The sequence below is a fragment of the Pleurodeles waltl genome, chromosome 3_1 (assembly GCF_031143425.1).
Source record: "Pleurodeles waltl isolate 20211129_DDA chromosome 3_1, aPleWal1.hap1.20221129, whole genome shotgun sequence".
Taxonomy (NCBI): Eukaryota; Metazoa; Chordata; class Amphibia; order Caudata; family Salamandridae; genus Pleurodeles; species Pleurodeles waltl.
This window is the reverse complement of record NC_090440.1, coordinates 240,275,194-240,297,843: the sequence shown is the minus strand read 5'-3', so window position 1 is coordinate 240,297,843 and position 22,650 is coordinate 240,275,194. Positions and strand designations below refer to the sequence as shown.

The following is a 22,650-nucleotide window of genomic DNA, read 5'->3' as shown; positions in this document are numbered from 1 at the left end:
GCACCGGAAACAACAAGCACAAATTAAGCACTGCTCAGTGGGCTTCATCTAGTATTTTTCAGTCAATTGCAGTATCCTTGTCCTGTGATTTTCTGAATTGCTCAGCATTCCCAGCTTTAGCCTCCAGCTACTCCACCTCCTTCTGTCCCACACATCGAGTGAAGATATTTCTTCTATGGCATCCTGTTCTGAGGTGGGGGCTGTTCGGCTGCGTAAAAAGAATGTTCACCAATACTCTTTTGGTGCAGATACTATGGACAGTTTGCCTGAAAGAAAATAGAAGATATAACAGAAATGTATTTAATCAGATCAAGGTTTGCATAAGCTCACTCACCAGCTGAGATTTTGTTGAATAAAACGTATTAAAAAACAGTTTCCTGGCTCAGCTTTCCTCTTTGTTAACCAACAAGTCCCCTACACCCCTGCCTCTCCCTGGAATGCATTAGCTTGTGTTTCCGTCTCTCACTAGGACGCCAACTCGCCTGAAACCTTAGAGTAGATACCAGTGTTGAAGATTCTAAAGAGGAGAAATCGGCATCCCACAGCATTTATGCTAGAATGACTAGCATACTGCATACAGGCCACTTGTGAAAGTAAGATCTTCATATTTTTAGGTTGCTAAATTGGCTTGGGGAAGAAAAGCTCACTCAGAACCCACTGCTGTTGCAGGCAGTCATGCTGCGTATCCTTCAGTTATTCATGAAGTGTAAAGAAAATAACCTGCTACCGCTATGTATTTGCCTTCTTCCGAAAATTAAAAAGCACAATTAGCTTCAGTCTAGACATTGTGCAAAACCTTCACCCATTAAACTTGTCCCAACTCATGGATAACTTCATAATGTATATTTAGGTTGATATGGGTAGAATGTCCTCTGCCTCATAAAAAAAATGGGAAAAGAGTGGCAAAAAATGCAAAAAGAATGACAATATTCCAAAAGATTTCCAAAGCCCAGAAATCGGCGTTTTCCATTAAAAAATGTTCAAGAAAGGCACTTCTTCCCAGGAAATATTTATAACTTTAAAATTCCTAGGTATTTCTGGTGTGCCTAACCAGTGCTTAATTTGTAAATAAAAACGTGACGGTGCCCAAAGCCCTCCTCTGAAACAAGCGGCTGCTGCAATTAAATGTGCAAGCACAGAATACTGAGGTAGTGTATTCCTGAAGCCATCTTGGGCCTCTTCAATCCATTTACAACCACTCCCTGCCCCTTCAGCTCACTCTTGCAGCTTTCTGCTTTCTCCCATTATGACTTTTTTTGTTTTTCTCTTCCTCCGTCTTTCCCAAATTAGTCTTTTGGTCGCAGTAAATGCTTGAGACAGAAAAATAAGTGCCTGCCCTAAAAAATAAGTGCTGATGCCACGCTCCGGACACCACTGGCTCAAATTAAGCACTGTCCCTAATTCTTGAGAACCTGTCCACCGACTCGTTCAGAATTCAGGCAAAAGGGTGAAAAGATCAGAAAGCTGTTTACTGCTAAGAGAATTGGTTTCCTACTAACTGCTGATCCTCTTTATATCCAAGATAATAAAGACAAATAAATGAAGAGCCAATTCCTGTTATTTGAATTTACGGAATGCAGTCGGGCTAAAGTCAGGAACATAGTAAACAGCCTTAACCCTACCCTCTGCATGGTGGCCCTTTCCTTTCTAAGGTATTTCGAGTATAGTAACAAACCTCTGCCAACAATTATAGCTGTTTTTTGCAGCTCCTTCTGTATTATTTGTAGCCCCGGAACTGGGCTGATCTATTAACACAAACCTTGGTGACCCCGTCTCCACAAAAAACAATCTTAAAATGTCTCTCTGATGCTAAAAATCCTAGAGAACACAATTTCCATTCAGTTAAAGGATTTTAGAGGCAAGGGAGGTTCACTGTAACAGGCAGATAGGCCTTTTCCCAGCAAAGGTGCAGAGACTGCTTGTCTTGGTTACTTTAAGGGGCTCTCAACCAGCACCCTCCATCCATTGGTTCGTTGTTGTGTCATTCATATTTTTCTCCCACAGACTAAAGCATGCAGCATGCAGAAGTGTGTTAGCCCACTTCATCCATTGGGTAACTTCACTGTGAGTGACAGCATTCTGCTCTTTCACGCGGAACACATCTGCATACCATGTTGTTTCCTTCAGTGCCAGGGACTACTATGGAAATGTGTAATCTTTGAGACCAAAAATAAATTTGCTTTTATTCAATGTTTTTGGAATTGTCAAGAGTCCAGCAGGCTCCTGCAAAAATAACATCCTTGACAAAACAGGCATTGACAAACCCTGAGGAATGGCGACCAGTGCCAGGTGTATTGGCTTTGCCAGTACTTGTCTGTTTTCTAGTGCTGGAGAAAGTGATGACCAGATTTTTGTGTGCCGTCAATTAGCTTGTCACTGCATTAGCTAGGGCACGGAAAATATATAGGAAAATATATCAATAATACTAATGATCAAAACTAGAGTGTGAATGTGTATTTTGAAGGTTTACATATTCTTCCTAAAATGAAATTTTTTCCAGCAGCGATCAAAGTGAGGAGGAAGAGGAGGAGCCCAAGAAAGTGAAGATGAAGAAGTCCAACCATAAATCGCTTCCCAAGTCCTCGTCGGAGGATGGCAGCAGCAGCTCGGAGAGTGCATCCTCGGAGTCCGAGTCCGAATCAGAGGAAGAGGATGAATCTCAGTCAGAGCCAGAAATAAGGACAAAAAAGACGGTAACATGTTACGTTTGCTTCAGTGGTCGTGCTGGAAATGTGGATGAGGCCATCAAATAGCAGTGGGATCGCTGAATTGAAAGAGCAAGTGGGAAAGAAAGGAAAATTAGCACCAGGGCACAATGAAATAATACATAGGCCCTCATTCTGACCTTGGCGGTCGGCGGAGAGGCGGCGGTCGGACCGCGAACAGACCGGCGGTATTAAAATGGCATTCTGACCGCGGCGGTCACCGCCGCGACCGACCGCCACTTCCCCACTCCGACAGCCACGGCGGTCATGACCGACGGGCTGGAGTCTGCGCACTCCGGTCCGGCGGTCGACCCAAGACCGCCAACGGTATCATGACCCTGCTTACCGCCGCGGTTTCTGGCGGTCGGGAACCGCCATGCGAACCATGGCGGTAGGCACTATCGGGGCCAGGGAATTCCTTCCCTGGCACTGATAGGGGTCTCCCCCACCCCCCACTGGCCCCCCGAGTCCTCCCCCCACACCCTCCACCCCCCTGCCACCCCCCAGAGGTGGTACGAACCCCCTCCCCACCCCCACCCCGACATGCACATACACGCACCCCGACATGCACACACCCCCAACATGCACATATACACACCCCCTACACACACACATACACAACGGGGATACATACCCGCACACATACATGCCGACATGCGCACCCGCCGAACTACACACATTGCCCATAGGCACAGCAGCACTCCCCGCCCGCATGCACGCACTCACACACCCCCTCTACACACTCACACGCACACCCCCATGCACGCACACATCACACAACACCCCCCCCACCCCCTCCCCTCACGGACGGTCAACTTGCCTTGTGCGTTGGTCCTCCGGGAGGTGACAGGAGCCATGGGGAGGTGACCGCCAACAGAAGACCGCCAACAGAAGACCGCCACACAGAAATGTGGGTCGTAATTCTGTGGGCGGTGTTCTGCTGGCGTGGCGGTGGAGGTTGACCAGTCTCCACTTTCCCGCCGACCGCCAGTGTGGCTGCTGGCGGTTTTCCGGCGGAACGCTCCCTGCGGTCAGAATGCGCACAGCGGCATACCGCCGCGGTCGGCGGTCTTCACCGCGGCGGTAACTCGGCGGTCTTGCGAAAAGACCGCCAAGGTCAGAATGACCCCCATAGTCTAGCAAGTTATGAGAATTATACATTCAGATGAGCAAGCAGATTGAGAATGCAGAAAATTGGGATTCTTCAACCTGCTCCAGATTTCCCACACCAGTCCGTGTCATTTCATTCATTTATCTATTTTAATTTTAAATGTCGACCCATAAACAGATTTAACACAAATAATACAAAATCAACGCTTCATCACTTATACAAAGACAACATAAAACATAGTTGTGGTAATTGAAGTGTGGAAGAAAGTCATCTTCAAAAACAGTATACTCTGATACTAATTTAATTACATGAACACCATTCTTATGTTGGCATATTAAAATTAGATCATAAGGGCGAGAATACGAACAATACATTTTAGAATACTGAATATCAAGAGGCAGTCTGATGTTCATATATAATAATTCATCACTGAAGGCTATGGTTGCAGCTCTGACCCATTGCTTATTCAAGACCTTGATTGACTGTTGGGATTGCCATCAAACGTCTGTGTTTCTAAAAGCAGAAGCCTTCTGTATGGAAACTACTCACAGAGCCCCATGAATACTTCACGCTGCATCTAATGTAGAGCCCTTCGGAACTGACCAACTTCACTTCTGCCAAGAGAGGGGATGATCGGGCAGTGGGAGCCCTCTGACCCCAATGTTACTGAGTTTCCTGCATGCTACTTTTGTGTTGTTCCGTCAGACTGCTTATATTACACACTAATCAACTCCACAGTTAAGGTAAAAATAATAAACATATTTGTAAATGTACACTTTATTTAGAAATCATAGTGGCTAGGTCTTCAATCCCCAAATGGATTGATGGTACTGCAGATACTATCATTTAATTTTAACATTGGCTTAAAGTTCACCAAAAGGCACAGGATTGTTCCCACAGTATGTCGTTTGTATCACATTGTGTCCCATCCACCAAGGTGTGATTGCATGTGTTGCAATGCGCAGAAGGCTCAAATTGTGCCCGAAGTCAATATGGCATGGCCAGGGTGAGCCGCTACAACATCTAGCAGTGATCCTTGTCACTGTCCATGGTACTGTTCGTCTCAGAGGTGATAGCTATGGCAGAAATAGAAGGTAAAGGGGTTCCAAGAGTGTGGTTTGATTTTCGTAGTTTCAACTCCTTGGTGGTCCTCCCAATAATCTCTGACATAGAACCAACATCACCAGGAGCTATCCTTTTGTTACACTATGAAAGCACCACAGTGCAGCCTCCAGCATTGAATGACCCGCAGCCTCTCCCTCGACGATAGAGATCCTGTTTGGCTCAAATTCTGAGGCAGTGCAAGGGCTTCCGAAAATACCAGGCGATAATGATGATTATGAGAAAGACAATATGATTCTAACTCGCCATACTGATGCTGGATTATACATGGACCTACAGAATGGTAGTAGGTTTGACACTTTTCCAGAGACTAAATGAGAATCTCCTCCAAGTCCACCCAGAGGGGGAAGTGCTCCCTATGCAGTGGTTTTCTGCAGGGCCTTTGAAGAACTTGATTTACAACTAGCTACCATAGAAAGCTTAGTGGTCCACAAGCAAGGTCATCCCAAATTCCGTTGTTTCTGTGCACCGGCTAGGAAATTGAAGCACATTGACACATTTGGCAGAATAATATTTTGCTTAACTAGTTTGGCCCTTCAGTCCCTAAATGAGGTCTAACTTCTGGGCCATCATATGTATGCTCTTTGGGACATGGCCAGTAGGATCTTGCTGTGTGTCTCTGACAAATTCAGAATAGCCTTTGCCTGAACAGTTCAAGACGTAGAGGACCCTTTTAAATATCTCTTAAAGGCTACCCTAGACACAACAGATGATGTAGGCCATGCCTTGGGCCCACCCCTTTCACCAGCAATACAGAAAATTCAGAGGTGGGGTCTTGCCTATCTACAGCTGCAGCTCTCCCAAACAATTCAGCAGTATAGGCCCACACTTTTCATTGCTCCATAGGAAATGGTGGTCGCAGGGGTCACAGACATGACCAAGGCCAGCAGTCTTCCATCTCCTCATCACACAGTGCAGTGGCTTGCAAGCCACTTTAATTTCCCGTTACAGTACCATGCACAGCTGGTACAGTGGAAGGGTTAGATTTTTTTTTTACCCATCTGGGAGCCATCACTTCAGATCTGTGAGTGCTTCAAATTGTTCAGAAAGGATTCCTATCATGCCCCATTGTATCCCATCCATTTCTACTCAGATTTAAATGGATCATGTTGCAATCCTTTTGCAATCCTTTTGCATGAAGTCAAATCACTATTGGCCAAGCTGTACTGGAATTTGTAAAGGGCGACTGATTTTACTCCTACTTTCTTTCAAGAAGGATGAAGGGCTCATGGCGATTTTGGATCTTCACCCCACCCAAATGCCTTCCTGTAGAAGGAAAAATTCAAAATGCCTTCTGTGGCACAGGTTCTTTTTGTCCTGGACCCGAGCAATTCCAATTTGCCACTCTACCCTTCAGCTTCACCTCTACCCCTTGGGCATTTACAAAGATGATGGCAGTGGCCGTAACAATTAACTGCTGAAGGCAGGCTCACCACAGTCTATTGTAACCTTCTTGAACAATGATCGGCCTTCTTTCGCTCCTTGGGCCCATCTGACACCAGCACATAGGATTCACCTTGTAGAGGAGCCTCCTGGGTATGATGGTATTCAAAACCTTCCCACCCCTGCATCGAGCCCAGGACATTCAGTAAATGATCCTCATGTTTCAGGCTCATTCCTAGGACTCTATGCAGGTTTTAAGGCTTCTTGGCCTGGTATCTTCAGGCATCCACCTGGTCCCTTATGCTTGCTGGCACATGTGGTAATTTCAGGGGGTGCAGCACTTGGGAATATGTTAGGCAACAGCTGCATCTTGAAAGAGACGGCCCATGACTTTCACTGATGGTAAGTGATCCCATCTTGTTATGCAGCAGGCCATTGTCTCAAGAGATCCCAGTAGTGGCAAGTGCATCATGGGTTCAGGCCGTCACCTGGGAGAAGTGGAAATCAAGGGTCTGTGGTTCCCGTTGAAATGTAGACTATATTTAAACCTCCTGGAATTTCAAACCATTTAACTGTTTAAAAAAAAAAAATCCCATTGATCAAGTGGAAGTTATGTGTAGGCCCTGACAAACAGCACAAAGAATGTATGATGGAACAACGAATCCTGGAACCACGCATGCCTGAACAACGCGGTCGGAACAACGACCGCGTTGTTATCACAAATGCCTTTACCACTCATGCCTTAACAACGAAATTTTGTTGTAAAGGCATGCCTAGTAAAGGCATGTGTGGGACGGCATGCGTGGTTCCAGCATGTGACCCCCAATCTGCCATAATGCCCAGAAGTACCCCACCCCTAATACTGAAACGACCCCAACCCCCCATTCCTGCACCTGAAACAAAAACTGCCCCAACCCCCCACACCGCCCCTAAAAACTAAAACAACCCGATTCCCCCCAATACTAAAACAACCCCGACCCCCACCCCTAAAAACAAAACTACCCTGACCCCCCACCCCTGCCCCTAAAAACAAAACTACCTTGACCACCCACCCCCACCCCTAATACTAAAACTACCCTGACTCCTCATCCCGCCACTAAAACTAAAACTATCCCGACCCCCACCCCTGTAATGCTAATATAACCCCACCTCTAATAGCAAAACTACACCGACCCCACACGCCTGCACCTAAAAAAAAAAATATCCCCACCTCTGCCCCTAATACTAAAACTACTCCGACCCCCTCTCTCTTGCCCCCAAAAAATTAAACTACCCCGACCCCCCACTCCTAAAACTAAAACTACTCCGACCACCCCACCCGACCCTAAAAACTACAACTACCCCAACCCCCCACCCCTAATACTAAAACCACCCCGACATCCGCCCCTGAAACCTAAAACTACTCTGACCCCCACCCCTAAAAACTAAATCTACCCCGCCCCTAAAAGCTAAAACAACCCCGCCCCCGCAACCTCCTAATAGTAAAACAACCCCAACCCTACCACTAAGAGCAAAACTACCCCGACCTCCCACCCCGCCGCTAAAAACAAAACTATCCCAGCCCCCCACCCCTAATACTAAAACTACCCTGACCCCCCCAACCCGCCCCTAAAACTAAAATTACCCTAGCCCCCCACCCCTAAAAATAAACCTACCCCATCCCCCACCCTACCCCTAAAAAACAGAACTACCCCATCCCCTGACCCTTAAAAAACAGAACTACCCCGAACCCCCACCCCTAAAAACCAAACTGCCCCCACCCCTAAAAAAATACCTGCCAAACCTGCCCCAGACCCACTTACTTGACCACATTTCCTGATGGTGACTCACTTTTTTTCTGCCTTAACCACGAATGTGCGTTGTTCAGCACATGCATGGTTAAGGCACAGAACAGTGAAGTCGTTGTTCACGCAAGCGTGGTTCCGCTTCTGTTGTTCATTACTTTGTTGTTCCGGATATTTCCCCAACACAACTTCTATGTAGTACGACAAAAAGGCATGGGTTCTTGGGTCTTGTGCCTAGAGATGGCTGGACTGTCAGTTGATATTCTTTGTAGTCAATCATCAGGTGGCATCACTAAATGCCAGTGTGGATGAGCTCATAAGATGTCAGCTGGCGTCTTCATCCCAGGGTGGCTCTAACATCTTCTCCTTATGGGGCGTGCACCAGCACAATTAAAGGTTATATGCCACCACAATCAAACTTCTTTATTCAAATCACCTGTTGAGATGAGGTTCTTAAAAAGTTTGGTGCACTTGTTTCCACCAAGGCACTTTATTATGCCTAAGTAGGACCTTAACTTGGCCCTATTGTTTCTGATGTGCACACCGTTCAGGCCCAGGAACAGCTGCTCGCTATGGCTCCTCATCCGCAAGGTGATTTTCCTTTATTGCATTCACTGCTGTGTGCTGTGTCAGTGCCCTGCAGGTGCTGTCAATGCAACCTCCACGCACCATTTTCTTTTCGGACTACTGCTTTGCTGAGAAACCCGTGCTTCATTTCTCCCAAAGGTTGTATTGTCTTTCCATATGGGTCAATCCAACACCCTTCCTGTCATTTCTTTCTATCACATCCCTTGGAAGAGGATAGGCTGCATAATCCCAGGAGAGCGTAGTTTTTACATAGTGTGCACATGGAAATACCTTGTAGACCATCAGCTGTTCTTGGTCTTTGCTGGTGCTAAAAGGAAGGTTGCGCAGAAACAGACCCTGTCCAGCTGTATTATCCTGTGCATTAAGACGTAATATGCCAAAGCATGGAAGGACCCCCCCCCCAAACGGACCACGAGTGCATTCTTTTCGTACCAAAACTGCCTCAAAAGTGGTGATGAGGGGTGTTCCTGTCCTAGATATCTGCAGGGGGCTAAATGGGCACCCGTGCATACATTCAGCAATCACTACTGCCTAGAAAGCCAGGGCTGCAGATAAGGTCAAATTGACGTCAGCACACGGGAGTGGGGCCTATATATTTGCCTTTGTGCCATCATTTGCGGGGTGGCGTAAGGCCATTACGAAGTATTACAGCACCACCTTCTGGCATGCTAGAGCAATTGTAGACTCTAACGGTGAGGAATCTATGGTTATATATCGTATCCGCCAGAAAGAATACAACAGAAGGTAAATAACTTGTTTGTGTCAGCATTTGTGTGACTGCTGCCTAGTGTGCAAAGTCTAATGAAGGAAATAAAGCACTTTTGATTGATAAAGAAGGTAAGCGGTGTTAAGAGAAAGTGCATTTACTCGCGGAGGAGACACATTTTATCAGAGGCTACTTTGTATGAGCAACTGTTTGGGTGAGTAGATTTATATAACTGACATTGTTTAGGTGATAGATAGCTAAAAATAAAGAATCCAAGGATGCTTATTGAAGGTGTTATTCATTTTATGAAACTAAAGTTCAGTGCCAAAATGCCCTTCCATATTTCAGTATTCAGGAATGTTAAAATCCTATTTTGAACTTCTGTGGTTATATAAATAAGTAGAAACTTGCATTGGTCTAATTGGTTTAATGATTGGATAAATTATTGATATGAATATCCTCTATCATTTAAAGACCTGCAGTACACAATGACTTTTATGGGATTAGAAGTAATCTAGAGGCTAAATGCCACCCTTGAAACCTGCAGATCTAGATTTTAAACACAGAAATGGACGAAAACGAATTAAATGTTTTATCACCTTGTTCCTGAAATTGTAAACATGTTTAATTTAATCTGAAATTTGGAGTGCAGTGTGTAATGTAGTAAACATGGATGTTGCACATTGCTATCCGGATTATATTCTAGTTTGGTAACTACGTTGCCATTTTGTCTTTTATTTTATTTTTTTTGTTTAGAAACCACTGTGGCACTAAAAATGTATTCTCTATAGGCCGTTCCTGCATCTTGAAGATAAATACATGGCATTTTTGTGTAACACATAAATTAAAATAAAACATAAAACAATGTTCATCCTGAGTTTGTTTGTTTGTGTCCAGCCTCCCACCACCAAGCCCGCCTCCGAACCAGTGAAATCCTCAACCAAGGAGATCTCCCTGCTGGATCTGGATGATTGTGAGTAAGCCAAGTACCGGGCCCTGAGGTGAACTCTCATTTCTGTGTCTATTGTCGTAGCCCTCTCAGCATTTATGTCAAAGAAATGTCTATTCTTGACTGGATCATACTTGTATTATAGGAAACTGGATAATTCCAACCTCTATCATAATCTCTTGGAATGTAGGATCTTTTCCAGCTCGAGCTTTTTTATTTTCGCTTACCAAAACGATACATACACATTATCTCATGTTATATCCATGGCAAGGATGAGAACAACATGCAAGAATATGGTCTACTAATGTGAGACAGATAAATAAATGTTTGCGTGAAACATTCTTCTGTAACCTATGAGAGGGACACAAATGGGAGGGGGCAACAAAAAGCAAAAAAACGTGGAAATGCGCTGCAAGGAGAATCAAAAGACTACTAGAATACAACATACAAGGAGTTAGGAATCACAACGCTTACAAAATTAGAAACCATGACCAGAGGGGTGATGATTTCCTATTGCCATAATGAAATTCCTGGACACTGGGTTCCTCTGTAAGACAAAATTCTTTAGGTGAAGATTACTTTTCCTGGCCTTTATTGTTTTTCAAAGCAAAGGTAGAATATAAGCCACATGATGGATCAGACATCGTTGGCATGATATTACCCCAAACTTTTTGTCTTTATCCCCACTGTTTTGCTGAATTTGTTTTTGTTGGCTAAGGACTCTGGGCCCTTTACCACTGCTAACCAGTGCTAAAGTGCTTGTGGTCTCTCTTTCAAATATGGTAAAAGTGGCCCACACCTAATTGACAGTTAATTTACTTGTAAGACCCTAGTAAATGCTACTACCCATACCCAAGGCCTGTAAATTAAATGTTACCAGTGGGCCTGCAGCGCACATTGTGCCACCGACTAAAGTAGATCTTTAAGCATATCTCAGTTCTGCCACTGAAGCCTTTAGTGCAGTTTTAAACTGACATTTCAATCTGGCAAAATAAACTATTTTTCTGGCCCAAACCATAGTTCTTAATAAGGTAGGCCCTAAAGGCCTATGGGACAGAACGCATTGCGTTAAAAAAAGTAGGACATATGTTCTTAAATTTTACATTTCCTGGAACTGAAAAATGTCTAATGTCACTTTTCCCTGTTGTAAGTCCTATCTTTTACATTGACTAACACTGGGGTTACCTTATTACATTTAACACATGCTAACTTTGTATTTGGAGCAGATAGAGATATGCTTTGGCACTGAAATGTATTCTAATTTGAACTCCTCTTTAATGGTAAAGTCGGATTTTAGATCACAATTCTGAAAATGCAGCTTTTAGACAGGCATTTTCTTGTCCCAACCATCTGTGCCCTTTCTCAGTCTCCTCAGTCACATGGCTCTGAATGTCTGCTGTTGCGGTGTGTTTATTGCTTCCAGACAGTAACACCATGGGGGCTTTGGTGTTGATTGGATGGGTCATTCAGGCAGTATAACTGAGCAGGAGCTGTACCCAAACACATTGACACATCAAAAAGATTTGTCTCCTGCACACAATAAAGGAACCTGACACCTGGCCTGTCCTGCCTTTTGTCACCCCCAGAACAGTTTGGAGCCTTGACTGGAGAAGGGGAAGTACTTTCCAACACCAGATGTAGGGGTGGGTAGGAAGTCCTCCCACCCAAAGGTTGGCACTAGGTATAAATATAGAACCTCCAGAGCCACTTATCAGAACAATCCTAGACCCGCAGAAGTTACAGAAGAAGGGCTGCCCTGCTGCCAGAGGACTGCCCTGCTGTTTTAGGGACTACCTTGCTGTCTGAGAAGGAAGATTGGACCTGCTTGCCTTTATCCCAGGCTAACCAGAATGACTCCAAGGGTCAGTCGGCTGACCTCCTGTGTAGCTTCAGAGACCCCCCTGCAACTGCACAGCTAACCTACTGCAACTGAACATGCCTGAGCCATGCTTCTGACTCCTGCTAGAGTGAGTTCCTGATTGTCAAGAGGTTCCCCCGGGTCAGAGTGTACTCCTCTTACAAAAAAGGTGAAAATCCTGAAGTTCAGGCTCCTTGCAACTACAAATGGGCCCATTCATGCCAAGACTCTGTCTCCTGCAACCACCGCCAAAGCGAAGCTCTGGTGAACCCGCTCTTTCCATCAACAGCGACCATCAGCAGTGACCAGCAACTTGAGACCCGCACTTTGTGCTACAGCAGGGACCCTCAGCAATGCCTGACAGAGCCAACTGTCTGCAATGCCAGACCAGCTCTTCGTGCTAAAGCGACTCACATTTGCATCTCTTAGCCTTATCCTTGTGGCCTCCTCCACCACAAATGGAACTCTTCGCCTGGATTTAAAAGGTACTTTTTGAGTGGACTAAACTAATCCCTGTATCGGACCCGCACTCCATTGCAGTTGGCCTGAACTTGTATTTTTCTTATGGTCTAGCGCACCCAGATGATTGCGAGTGGCGCTTTGTGTTTTTAGGGTCTGTTTGCAGTAGAAATTTAAAATATTAATATATCCATTTATAGTGATTGGATTTTTGTCATTCTTGTATCATTTTATTTATTAAAATGTACTCTATTTTTCTGAATTGGCTTGGGATTTTTTTTTTTTTGTGGTTTGTCTTTAATACTGTTCATGTGCTGCACAAATACTCAACACATTATTGCTAAGTTAAGCCTGAGTGCTTTGTACCAAGCTACCAGAAGGTAAAACACAGGTTAATTTAGTGACTTTTGTGGTTCACCCTGACAAGAATTGTGGTTTTTGCCTGAGTATGTATCCCCTCACCCCCCCAACCAATAATCCAGTTTCTTACACTTCTTTATTGACATTGCTCTTAAAGGTGCTCTTTGTGTTTTGGAATGAAACAGAACAAAAGATGGTTGTTGTTTCTTTTCACACATGCGCCTCGGCCCAGCATACCATTCGTAACCATATGGGCTAAAAACAATTTAAACCTTTTTGAGGATTCGGAACTGAATTGCTCTTGCACCTCAATGCAAAGACATACTTAATGCTGCCACATTACACTGACCACGACTCCTAGGTGATATGATAATTTAGTTTATATGATCAGGTATCAGGCAAATTAGAATGTGACCTAAAGAATGTGCATAACGAGTAACAATTACTAGAACCGAATGTTATGAGTTAACTGTCAAGTGTGTTCAATACTGCTATTAAAGGAGAACATTTTATTTTATTTGCTTGAAAGAGGCCTGCAGGTTTCTTAGTGCAGAAAATGTAGTCCTTGGCTCACTTTCTGGCCTTAACAGGATACTGTTGGAGGCTCACATGGCATACTTAGCCAAGTCTCAGATAATGTCATCTTGCTGTGTCTTTTTCTATAGCTAATACATCCTTCTTTCTTTATCCCTGTAGTCTCCACTCCCACCGTCCCCCACGTCTCATCTAGAAATGTCGTATCTGCCAGCCTGGTGACAGACCTGGAGGGACTTTCAATGACCGATACTGCTTTGTCTCCTACGGTAAGTGACCTGCATTCCGGATACCGTGCAGCAGCAATAGCTTCATTTCGAGGCCATAGCATTTGTGGTATGTCAGTTGCTTCTTACTGCTGAATGTGATTGAACTAAACTATTAGATTAGGTGCTACGATACGTATCCTATTTGGGATATCTTCCTATTGTTAGTTGCCATTTCCAATCTGAACAATTTTTGAAGAAAGAAAGAGTGTGAGATTTATCTGCAGACCATTGGCCTGATTAGAGAATGATCATCCCCATGATTGTGTATGAGGGATACTCGACATAAACAGTGGGTTTCTGTGGAGGATTGCAGAGCCCTTATCTGCAGCTAATTGACAAATTGTGCTATAATGCCCATCAATACAGAATACTTCAGAACCCTCCACATAGCTTTAAAATGAACCTTCTACGAAATTGGGATTTAATGTAATATGGCCAGTACTCAATCAATGTGTCTATCGTGAGGTATGTAGTGAAAATTTGAATCCCCACTAGTTGGATTATTAAACAAACTGATGTCCAAATATGGGAGAAATAAAGTAGTCATTCTTCAACACCAAAACTGTTATTATAACTATGCTTCAGGGATGTGGAATTCCTATCGCCCGCTGCCCTGGACATCTTGTTTGGGGTCAAGTGCAACAAGTTTTTATGTTTACTTTTACTTTGTCCTTGGGACAAGTAGGCCCAACCCTCTGCAGCACAAACCCTTTGGCTGCCTGTTTACAGAGAGTGGAACTCTCTGCAGTTGAGGTAATGTGTTTCCAAAAGGTAATGCTGTTTGAACTTGTATTTATGGTTCATTATTTGAAAGCCTTCATTATTAGGGTGAGTGCTGTAAATAAATGTTTTAAGGTCACACTTCACTACTGACGTTGGTTCCAGTACACAAAAAAAAACGTGTATACACATGTTGGAAAAGTTTAGGCTATGAGGCTAAGTATAATGCTCCCAGAATGCTCTCTGATTAGATGCAAATGAAGTGTCATTTAGTAAAATGTATTGATGCATGCTAGTATTTCGCAAAAATATTTCTAATGGAAAATCAGTGTAACCATTTTCAACACGATTATGGGAAGCATGAAAATAAACAAACACTGACAAAGCCAACTGATCTGACATATTTTTATAAGTCTTTTAGTTTCATCAATGTGTGTCTTGTTTTGACATGGCTTTTGGAACACTTTATTGTTGTGGGAGCTACCAGGCCCTCAACATTGTAACAAACACTGGCAAAAAAAAAAGAAGAAAAGGTTTTTGAACTCTTAAAAGCACACGTTGCCACCAGTGGCATAACAAAGGCCCCGCAGCCGCCCTCCAGGGGGCCCCTTCAGCACAGCACCTGCCCTGAGTGAGTCTGAAGAGGGGGCTCCTCCATGTTCTTTGCAAAGGGGCACCCTCCAGTTTCGTTACATCACTGATTGCCACTGTAGTTCCTGACACTGAACAAAACTACTTTGTGTGCCAATATGCTCCTTGTGGAAGAGCAGAATGCGATCACTCACAGTAAAGCCAGCCGAAAGAGAGAGAAATAGAAGTTTAATAAAAACAAAATGTCTTTGTTAACACCAGACCTAATTAGGGACCAAGACCCACATGTAGGTAGCTTTTTGCATGTCGCAAACAGCGACTTTGGCTGTTTGCGACGTGCAGAAAGCACATTGCGATGCACAAACCCAGTTTTGTTATTCGGTAACCTGGTTACCTGGTTACCGAGTCGCAAAACGGGTTTGATACTCGCAATTAGGAAGGGGTGTTCTCTTCCTAATTGCGACTCGCAGTGCAATGTAGGAATGTTTTGTGACCGCGAACGCAGGCGCAAACCAATCGCAGTTTGCACCCATTTCAAATGGGTGCTAACACTTTCGCAAAAGGGAAGGGGTCCCCATTGGACCCCTTCCCCATTGTGAATGTCACTGTAAAAAAAAATTCAGAGCAGGCAGTGGTCCTGCGGACCACTGCCTGCTCTGAAAAAATGAAATGAAAACATTTCATTTTTCGTTTTTGTAATGCATCTCGTTTTCCTTTAAGGAAAACGGGCTGCATTACAAAAAAAAAAAAAAATGCTTTATTGAAAAGCAGTCACAGACATGGTGGTCTGCTGTCTCCAGCAGGCCACCATCCCTGTGAGGGCCGCCATTCACAAGGGGGTCGCAAATTGCGACCCACTTCATGATTATTCATGAGATGGGCATTTGCAAAGCCCTTGCGAATCACAGATGGTGTCAGGGACACCATCCTACATTCGGATTTGCGGGTCGCAAATCTGAACCTACCTACATGTGGCCCCAAATTCTTAAAGAAAGTCACAAAAGTGCACCCATGGTATATGTCGTACCCCTATAAAATATTTGTGAACTGTATTTTAGCATGGGTAAATAAGCATGTGTAGATTTGCTCATGTGAAAATCTATTGAGCATTTGCAAGTTCATTTTCCCTCCAGCCACTTTCTTCCCAACCCTGGAAGAAGTTCTAATTCTTCCATTGTCAGGAGTAAATGTCCAACCTTTCTTAATATGGGAAAATATTAGAGAGAAGCTGGTGAAAATCTTTAAAGCATGCAGGTTAGTAGGTTTGCAGACTCAAAGGCATTCCAGCCCTGGAACTATTGCTTACTGCTTCCTCCAGCCCCAGTATGCAGATCTGCAGAAAGGTGGCAAAATAAGGAAATTGCTACAGTAGGGATTGAAACTGCAAGTATTCAAGCCCTACTATGGTAGTAGCCCTGGCATAATCAGAGAGGCTATTATCAGAGTTCTTACATAGTGAGATTGCTGCCATAGTTTGTCGCCACACTACATGGCACCAAAGGGACAAGTAGATCTTTTTACAGGACAAGTAGATTTGAGAAGCAACCTGTCCCCTGGACAAGTAGATATGTTAATAAATTCCACCCCCCCTGTATGCTTTATAAAGTATATGAAGAACACATTATAGTTTTTCATTGATTATTACATCTAGACCTCTCGCATAGTGCACCAGAATGTCAGCTTTATTCTTAATAAGTTTCTTAAATTATTTCTAAAACAAAGATGTATTTTTAATAAGCAGGCACCGGACTTCAAAGTGGCACAGGTAATGTACACTGGTAGAGATTGGCATGATTTTGTTGTTCAAGGATTAGATGCATTGCTTGGATCCAGGAGTGGAATAGGCAGGATTTCCATAATCCAGGACTAGTGACTTTTATTTGAGATCCCAGTTCAGAAACATATGCCCCATTGTATTGTAATGTGTTGACAACTACTGAACTATGAACAGATCTACAAACTTCACAAATACTGTTTATTCATCCTTTTATTTTCTACAAGAACGTAACAATTTGCTCCACCTGTGCATTATAAAGAACTCTGATCATTCAAGGCCTAGTTCTATTTGTAGTACAAACGTATATGCTTATACTTCTGTCGTCAATACTTAGTTCGTAGAACATAAGTGACAGAGCACAACGAAAATATGTTTTTAGGTTGCTACTGGCAACTGCCGGTGCTGCTCGATGCAATTGCCAGTGCTGCCCCAATCATTCTGTCACTGTCTATGACATATTTACTGCACCAGTCGTATTGGTATGCACTGTGGTAAATTGATTGCCTAACCAGATTTGCAATTCCAATATATATCCACGGCAGATTTTCTGAATATCCACATAAAATAAATGTATTGATAATCAGGATGCCCTGTTTAAAGTTTAATCTTATAAGCAAGTGAATACTGCCATTATCAGTGTAAAAAGGTGGACACTGATAAACACAGATTTTAATGCACTTCTACAAACTATGTCATGCAAAGTAAACAGAATGAGATAGAATGTGGCTTTGTTATAAAAGATAGCTGTAATAAAAAACATGGTCTGAGATTAGTCTGCTTGTGTTTTGATGTCCAGAAATGTCACCAAAGATGCTTCTTCCATTCTTGATTATTTTGTGTGGCACACATATTGTAGTAACTCAAAAGTAATGAAAATACTTGAAAAAGCACAATTTGAATGCACAAAAATTAAACATCGGGAAATCCTATTTATAATCAACCTAAATAGAAGTCAAAAACAAAATCAAAGCTTACATGAAACTCTGGCATGGGTCCAGCCCTGATAGTCTCACGCTGGGCACTCATGAGTTTGTTTGACGTGGTTAAGATTAGGAGTAATGGTCATCAATGGAGCTGTGTAGGTCCACAGTAAAATCATATTTGAAAGTGCTGAAATGTGTTTAAAAAAATGTAAATGCTTCCACTAGGAATTCAAGGCAGTGTGTGGTCCCAACATAGGAATAACAGTAGTTGTTGAAGCTCACTTTTCTGATGAAAAGGCTGCGGCGAGTTGGTGTAGAACAATTGTGGGCGCTGTAGGTAAGATCTGGGATACACTGACTGAGGGACACTAGGCAGCCTGTTTTTCATATATTCCTAAATTCTACCATACTCTTCAGATTATCTTTATTTCAGAATGTCCTCACCTTGATTTTCCAACTTTTACCACCTGTGTTTCCTAGGTCATAAGCCCCATCTTCAGTGCAGTAAAGACGCATGAGCTGCTACACCGGATGACAGGGGAGGGTCTGTCGGTGGAGTATTTCTTCAGCCGCCAGCCCTTCTCCCCAGACCCTCACATGGTTGCCGTTCAGATCCAATTCGCCAACAACACGGATGCTGAAGTGAAGAACATCCGCATCAGTGAACCAAAGCTGCAGTCTGGCATGAGGGTACAGGAGTTTAAAGAGATAGGTGAGTGGTATCCAAAGGTGAAACAACAATATGTCAGAAGAGCAAGAGACATAAGCAGTCATGTTTAAGTATTGTTTATAATGGCCACTACTTATTGGTGGTGTCAGCATGGATGAAGCCCGATGTGAGATGGCACAATTGACATTTGAACCAGATGACCCACCATTCTGTTTCCCACACTCATGTGATCATCGTCTCATGCAGCAATGCAGTGTAAAACGGCTGCCTCAATATAATTGAACCACTCATCTGAACCTACTGCACAAACTTACTAATCCCAGCATATGTCAACCAAAACATATTTGCAACTATACACAAGAGTAGGTATTTATTCGGTAATGCATGCCCTTGAAGATAGCCTGCTGCGTGGTGGAGGAGACAGTGGCCTCTATTACCCTGGCAGGGGCCGTTCCCCACCTCCCTGGCAACTTTATACTGTGAAAACAACCACCGTGGCAGTGGCTCTCTTTACAGCACTGAAGTTTTGTCAAGGGGGCCTTGCGAAAAAAATCTGCTCAGAAAAAAAATCAGCATTGAGAAAATAAACTCGCAAGCTAGAAATTTGTTTTCGCAATATAGATAATAGGCAAGAGACGGATGTGGGGCCATTCCAACTTTTCCACCAAAACCCACACTCGTAATTGAAAGGATGGACTGCCGATTTACTGTGGGTTTCCTTCCCTGCCAGATTCTATATCAGGCCACAATTGACCAACCTGCCAACCTAAAAGCGCTCTGGACCTTTTAAGATGCTGCTACATTTCATGCCTGAACCTGTGCTCCATTCTCTTGGTCGTCAAAAATGAGAGTATTAAGAAATACTGTGAACCCCAGTAGTAAGCACTATTTAACAAAAGAGAGCCAATATGGTCAGCCTGTGAGTAACTACAATTGATTCAATTTGCAGTGTTGCACTAAACAAGGTTCCAAAAATCCTTACAACAAACTTGTCCAGGGGGGACACTTTTTTAATGATCCAGACTGTAGCTTTACATCCTAACTGTATTTATAATTTTATCGAGACAGTAACAAAACAACAATAACCCCTGAGTTTGAGGATTATTACAGCGAGGACAACATATTGATGTAACTTAATGAGCACAGATAACGGCTGGTGGTGTAGCACTGGCAGTAGGATCTGATACATGAGAGGGATGTACAAATACCAGAAGGGACAGTGTAGGGGAACAGGCCACGTCTAGGTCTTGCAGTTACAGAATTGCAAGGACCTTTACAGACCCACACAGGCAACACCAATGAACAAGCACCCTGTTCCGCAGACTCCGGTGTCTGCAGATAGTCCCTGAGAGGCTGGCAAATATCCTTTCACCTCGAGGTCGGAGTTTGGAAGGTGGCATACAGTTCATGGGTACTGTCGCAGTACATTAGGCTTTTCAACCAGGCTTTGGCGGTGTACGGGTGTCTGCTCCCCCAGTGAAGAGCGATTTCACTCTTAGCCAGGAGCAATGCAACTGCAGCGAATCGTCACACACTCTTCGGTATGTCCAGAACATATCCCAGCAAAGTATTAGTGAGGCCTGGGCAATCTCCATGTTGATCATCAGGGCCAGGCGAAAGTGGACATCGTGCCAAAAGGATGCAGTATGCCTGAAGTCCATGTCATGTGCACAGTATCAGCCCCATCAGTGTGGCATTTGGGACAGTTAGAAGACCTAGCAGGATCCAGGCGTGCCAGGGTGCTAGGTGTGACATAGGCCCTACGTAGGAATTTGTAATGGATGAGCTTGTGACGGTGGTTGGGTGAAATAAGGTGTGTTTCAGCACAGCAAGCGTAGCAAATTTTATTGGTTAAGGGACAGCCTAGCTCAGCCTCCCATGTATCCCTAGGTTTCCCATTGCATGGAGATAGGAGAGCAATGAAGGCACGGTACAACTTGGAGCCCAGCCTACTCCCATCGCTGTCAGTGACCACGAGTGGGCAAATTCTTTTGGGGCCAACAGTTATGATGGTAGCAGTGCTTGGAGGGCGCTATGGAGGTTGAGATGTATGCTTTAATAAGGCATAGCTGTGCTGCTGTGGGGCTTTCTATAGTTTGTTAATGTTTCCACATTCTCCGGCACCATCGCCAATAACCCTTCGGGAAAGCTCAGACACAACCACTAAAGAACCCAAACATAATCTTTTAATGCATTTCTTACATCCCCAAAATAAAGTTTTTTTTCCACAAGAGCCAACATCTATCAGTGCTTGCTTCATAAAATAATCCCAAATCTATCATTCAATCACTGGGACACAAATTTAGGGCCGTAGCCATGGCAGACATGAACAACTGCAACATATGCAAGGACTGCCCCAAACAAACCTTATTACTGGGTTACAAATTTAAAACTAGGCAACCAGAATATCCCTCACCACGCAAAAGAATAAAACTCAAAATCCACCTTAACGCATTCTATTGTTTTCTGTTGGATATAGTAATACGTTGTAACTGCTTGAAGTAAGTGTGATGATTACCCTTTGCAGTCCTGGCAGACCACAAGTACAGGTTTCTTTGACAAAACAGATATAAAGTGTGCGGATGACTTGTGTTACTTGTTAGAAGCTTCTTTGCACTACAGATAGACTTTCTGGAAAAGGGGCTAAGTTTCTCAAAGAGCTGCCCCTGTCACAAGGAGGGGCAATAACCTCAGATGAAAAAGCATTAGCAAAGTTTGAGTTCTGTCAAAGATATTTAAAAGGAAGTATTGTCAAAGCCAACAGGTCTGTTTTTAATGTGCAAATCCATGTAAATACAGATAAACACAAACATGCATTTGCACACTGTCTTTGTACAACCTGCCTTTATATGTGCCTCTAACATCTTTGCCCTGTATTGTTATTTCCCAAACTTGGCACAGCACAACAAACGTGGGGAATAAAAAATAGCAGCCCCATAAACTTGGTGAGAGCAATAAAACAGGGCACAGTGGAAAAACCCAAAGAGACAGGTTGCGCAGATTCACATTAACACACCTTAACACTCACTTACACATTCACTGACATCAAAGCACTCTTGCATTCACTCACAGATTCACACTAACTCAAGTTTAATCCTCAAATATGGCCTCCCAGTAAGGCAATCATGCACTCGCTCACCATCTCACCCACCAGCTCACTAGAGACCCTCACTCATTCATTCATTTACATTAACACACTCATGCGTTCGCTCACTTTTCTCAACAAGCACCCATGCGCAGCTCATCCCGGCCCTCTCACATGTACTCACTAAAGCACATGAAAAGTAGAATTAAAAAAATGCCTTCACACAAACCCAAGCATGACTTTCACTCATAGCAAAGGACTCATGAACTCTCTAACTGTCTCGCTATGCACCCACTCACATTGACTCCCAATTATTGAAGAAGTCACTCCCGACCTAATGAAGCACCCACTCACACCAACCCACCCATGACCCTCACTCAAAGCAGTGCAGTCTTCCATTCATTGAACTGTCTCACAATGCCCACTTAGAGCAACTCAATAATGACCTCACTCATTGCAGTGCCCTTACTTTCTCACCAACAACCAATTCACATCAGCTCAGCCATGACTTTCACATCAACTCATGCATTCACTTAGTGTACACCAACTCACACACATAATTCTCTCTCATGCACTCACATCAACACTCAGGAATTCACTCAGCCTTACCAAGCAGCCACTCATTTCAGCTGGTCCATGTGACACCAGTGCTTTCTAGCATCCACTCACTCACAACAAACTCACCCAAAGAGAAGCAAGACCCTTAAACATGTGTCACAATGAAGCACTTATGTATTTACCACTGTCTCATCACAGTCCCCCAACACTTGCTTACCCAGGAGCGCAGCATACAAAGATGTGTTTTCTTAAATGTTGGTATGAATTATTCTTAGTTCTAAATATCAAACTACAGGCATCAAAAGACCAAGGGGAAAGCCTGCTGTCACTGCTGATCTAACACAGCGTGACCCTTGCTTCACATAGGGCCGGGTCCCCTTTCCAGCCTGGAGTTAGGTACGTTTGGTTATTCAAGTTGTGGGATATAATTAAAAGCTTTAAAAAAACATTTTTGAGAGGATGACAGCGTGTTAACAGATGACTTGATGTCAATGAGAC

At 43.7% G+C, this 22,650-nt stretch overlaps 1 protein-coding gene across 6 annotated transcripts in view; it reads left to right on the top strand.

The window, feature by feature from the left end:
- Nucleotides 1-22,650, top strand: part of AP3B2 (adaptor related protein complex 3 subunit beta 2) — a 332,461-nt gene that overhangs the window by 251,005 nt on the left and 58,806 nt on the right. For 3 of the 6 annotated variants that reach the window (XM_069222320.1, XM_069222318.1, XM_069222322.1), the window contains 4 exons: nt 2,504-2,693; nt 10,297-10,372; nt 13,722-13,828; nt 18,320-18,551. In XM_069222320.1, coding sequence (XP_069078421.1) covers nt 2,504-2,693; nt 10,297-10,372; nt 13,722-13,828; nt 18,320-18,551 — 605 coding nt within the window. Of the gene's footprint in view, nt 1-2,500; nt 2,694-10,296; nt 10,373-13,721; nt 13,829-18,319; nt 18,552-22,650 lie in introns of all 6 variants that reach the window. The other 3 variants (XM_069222319.1, XM_069222321.1, XM_069222316.1) reach the window with 1 other exon arrangement.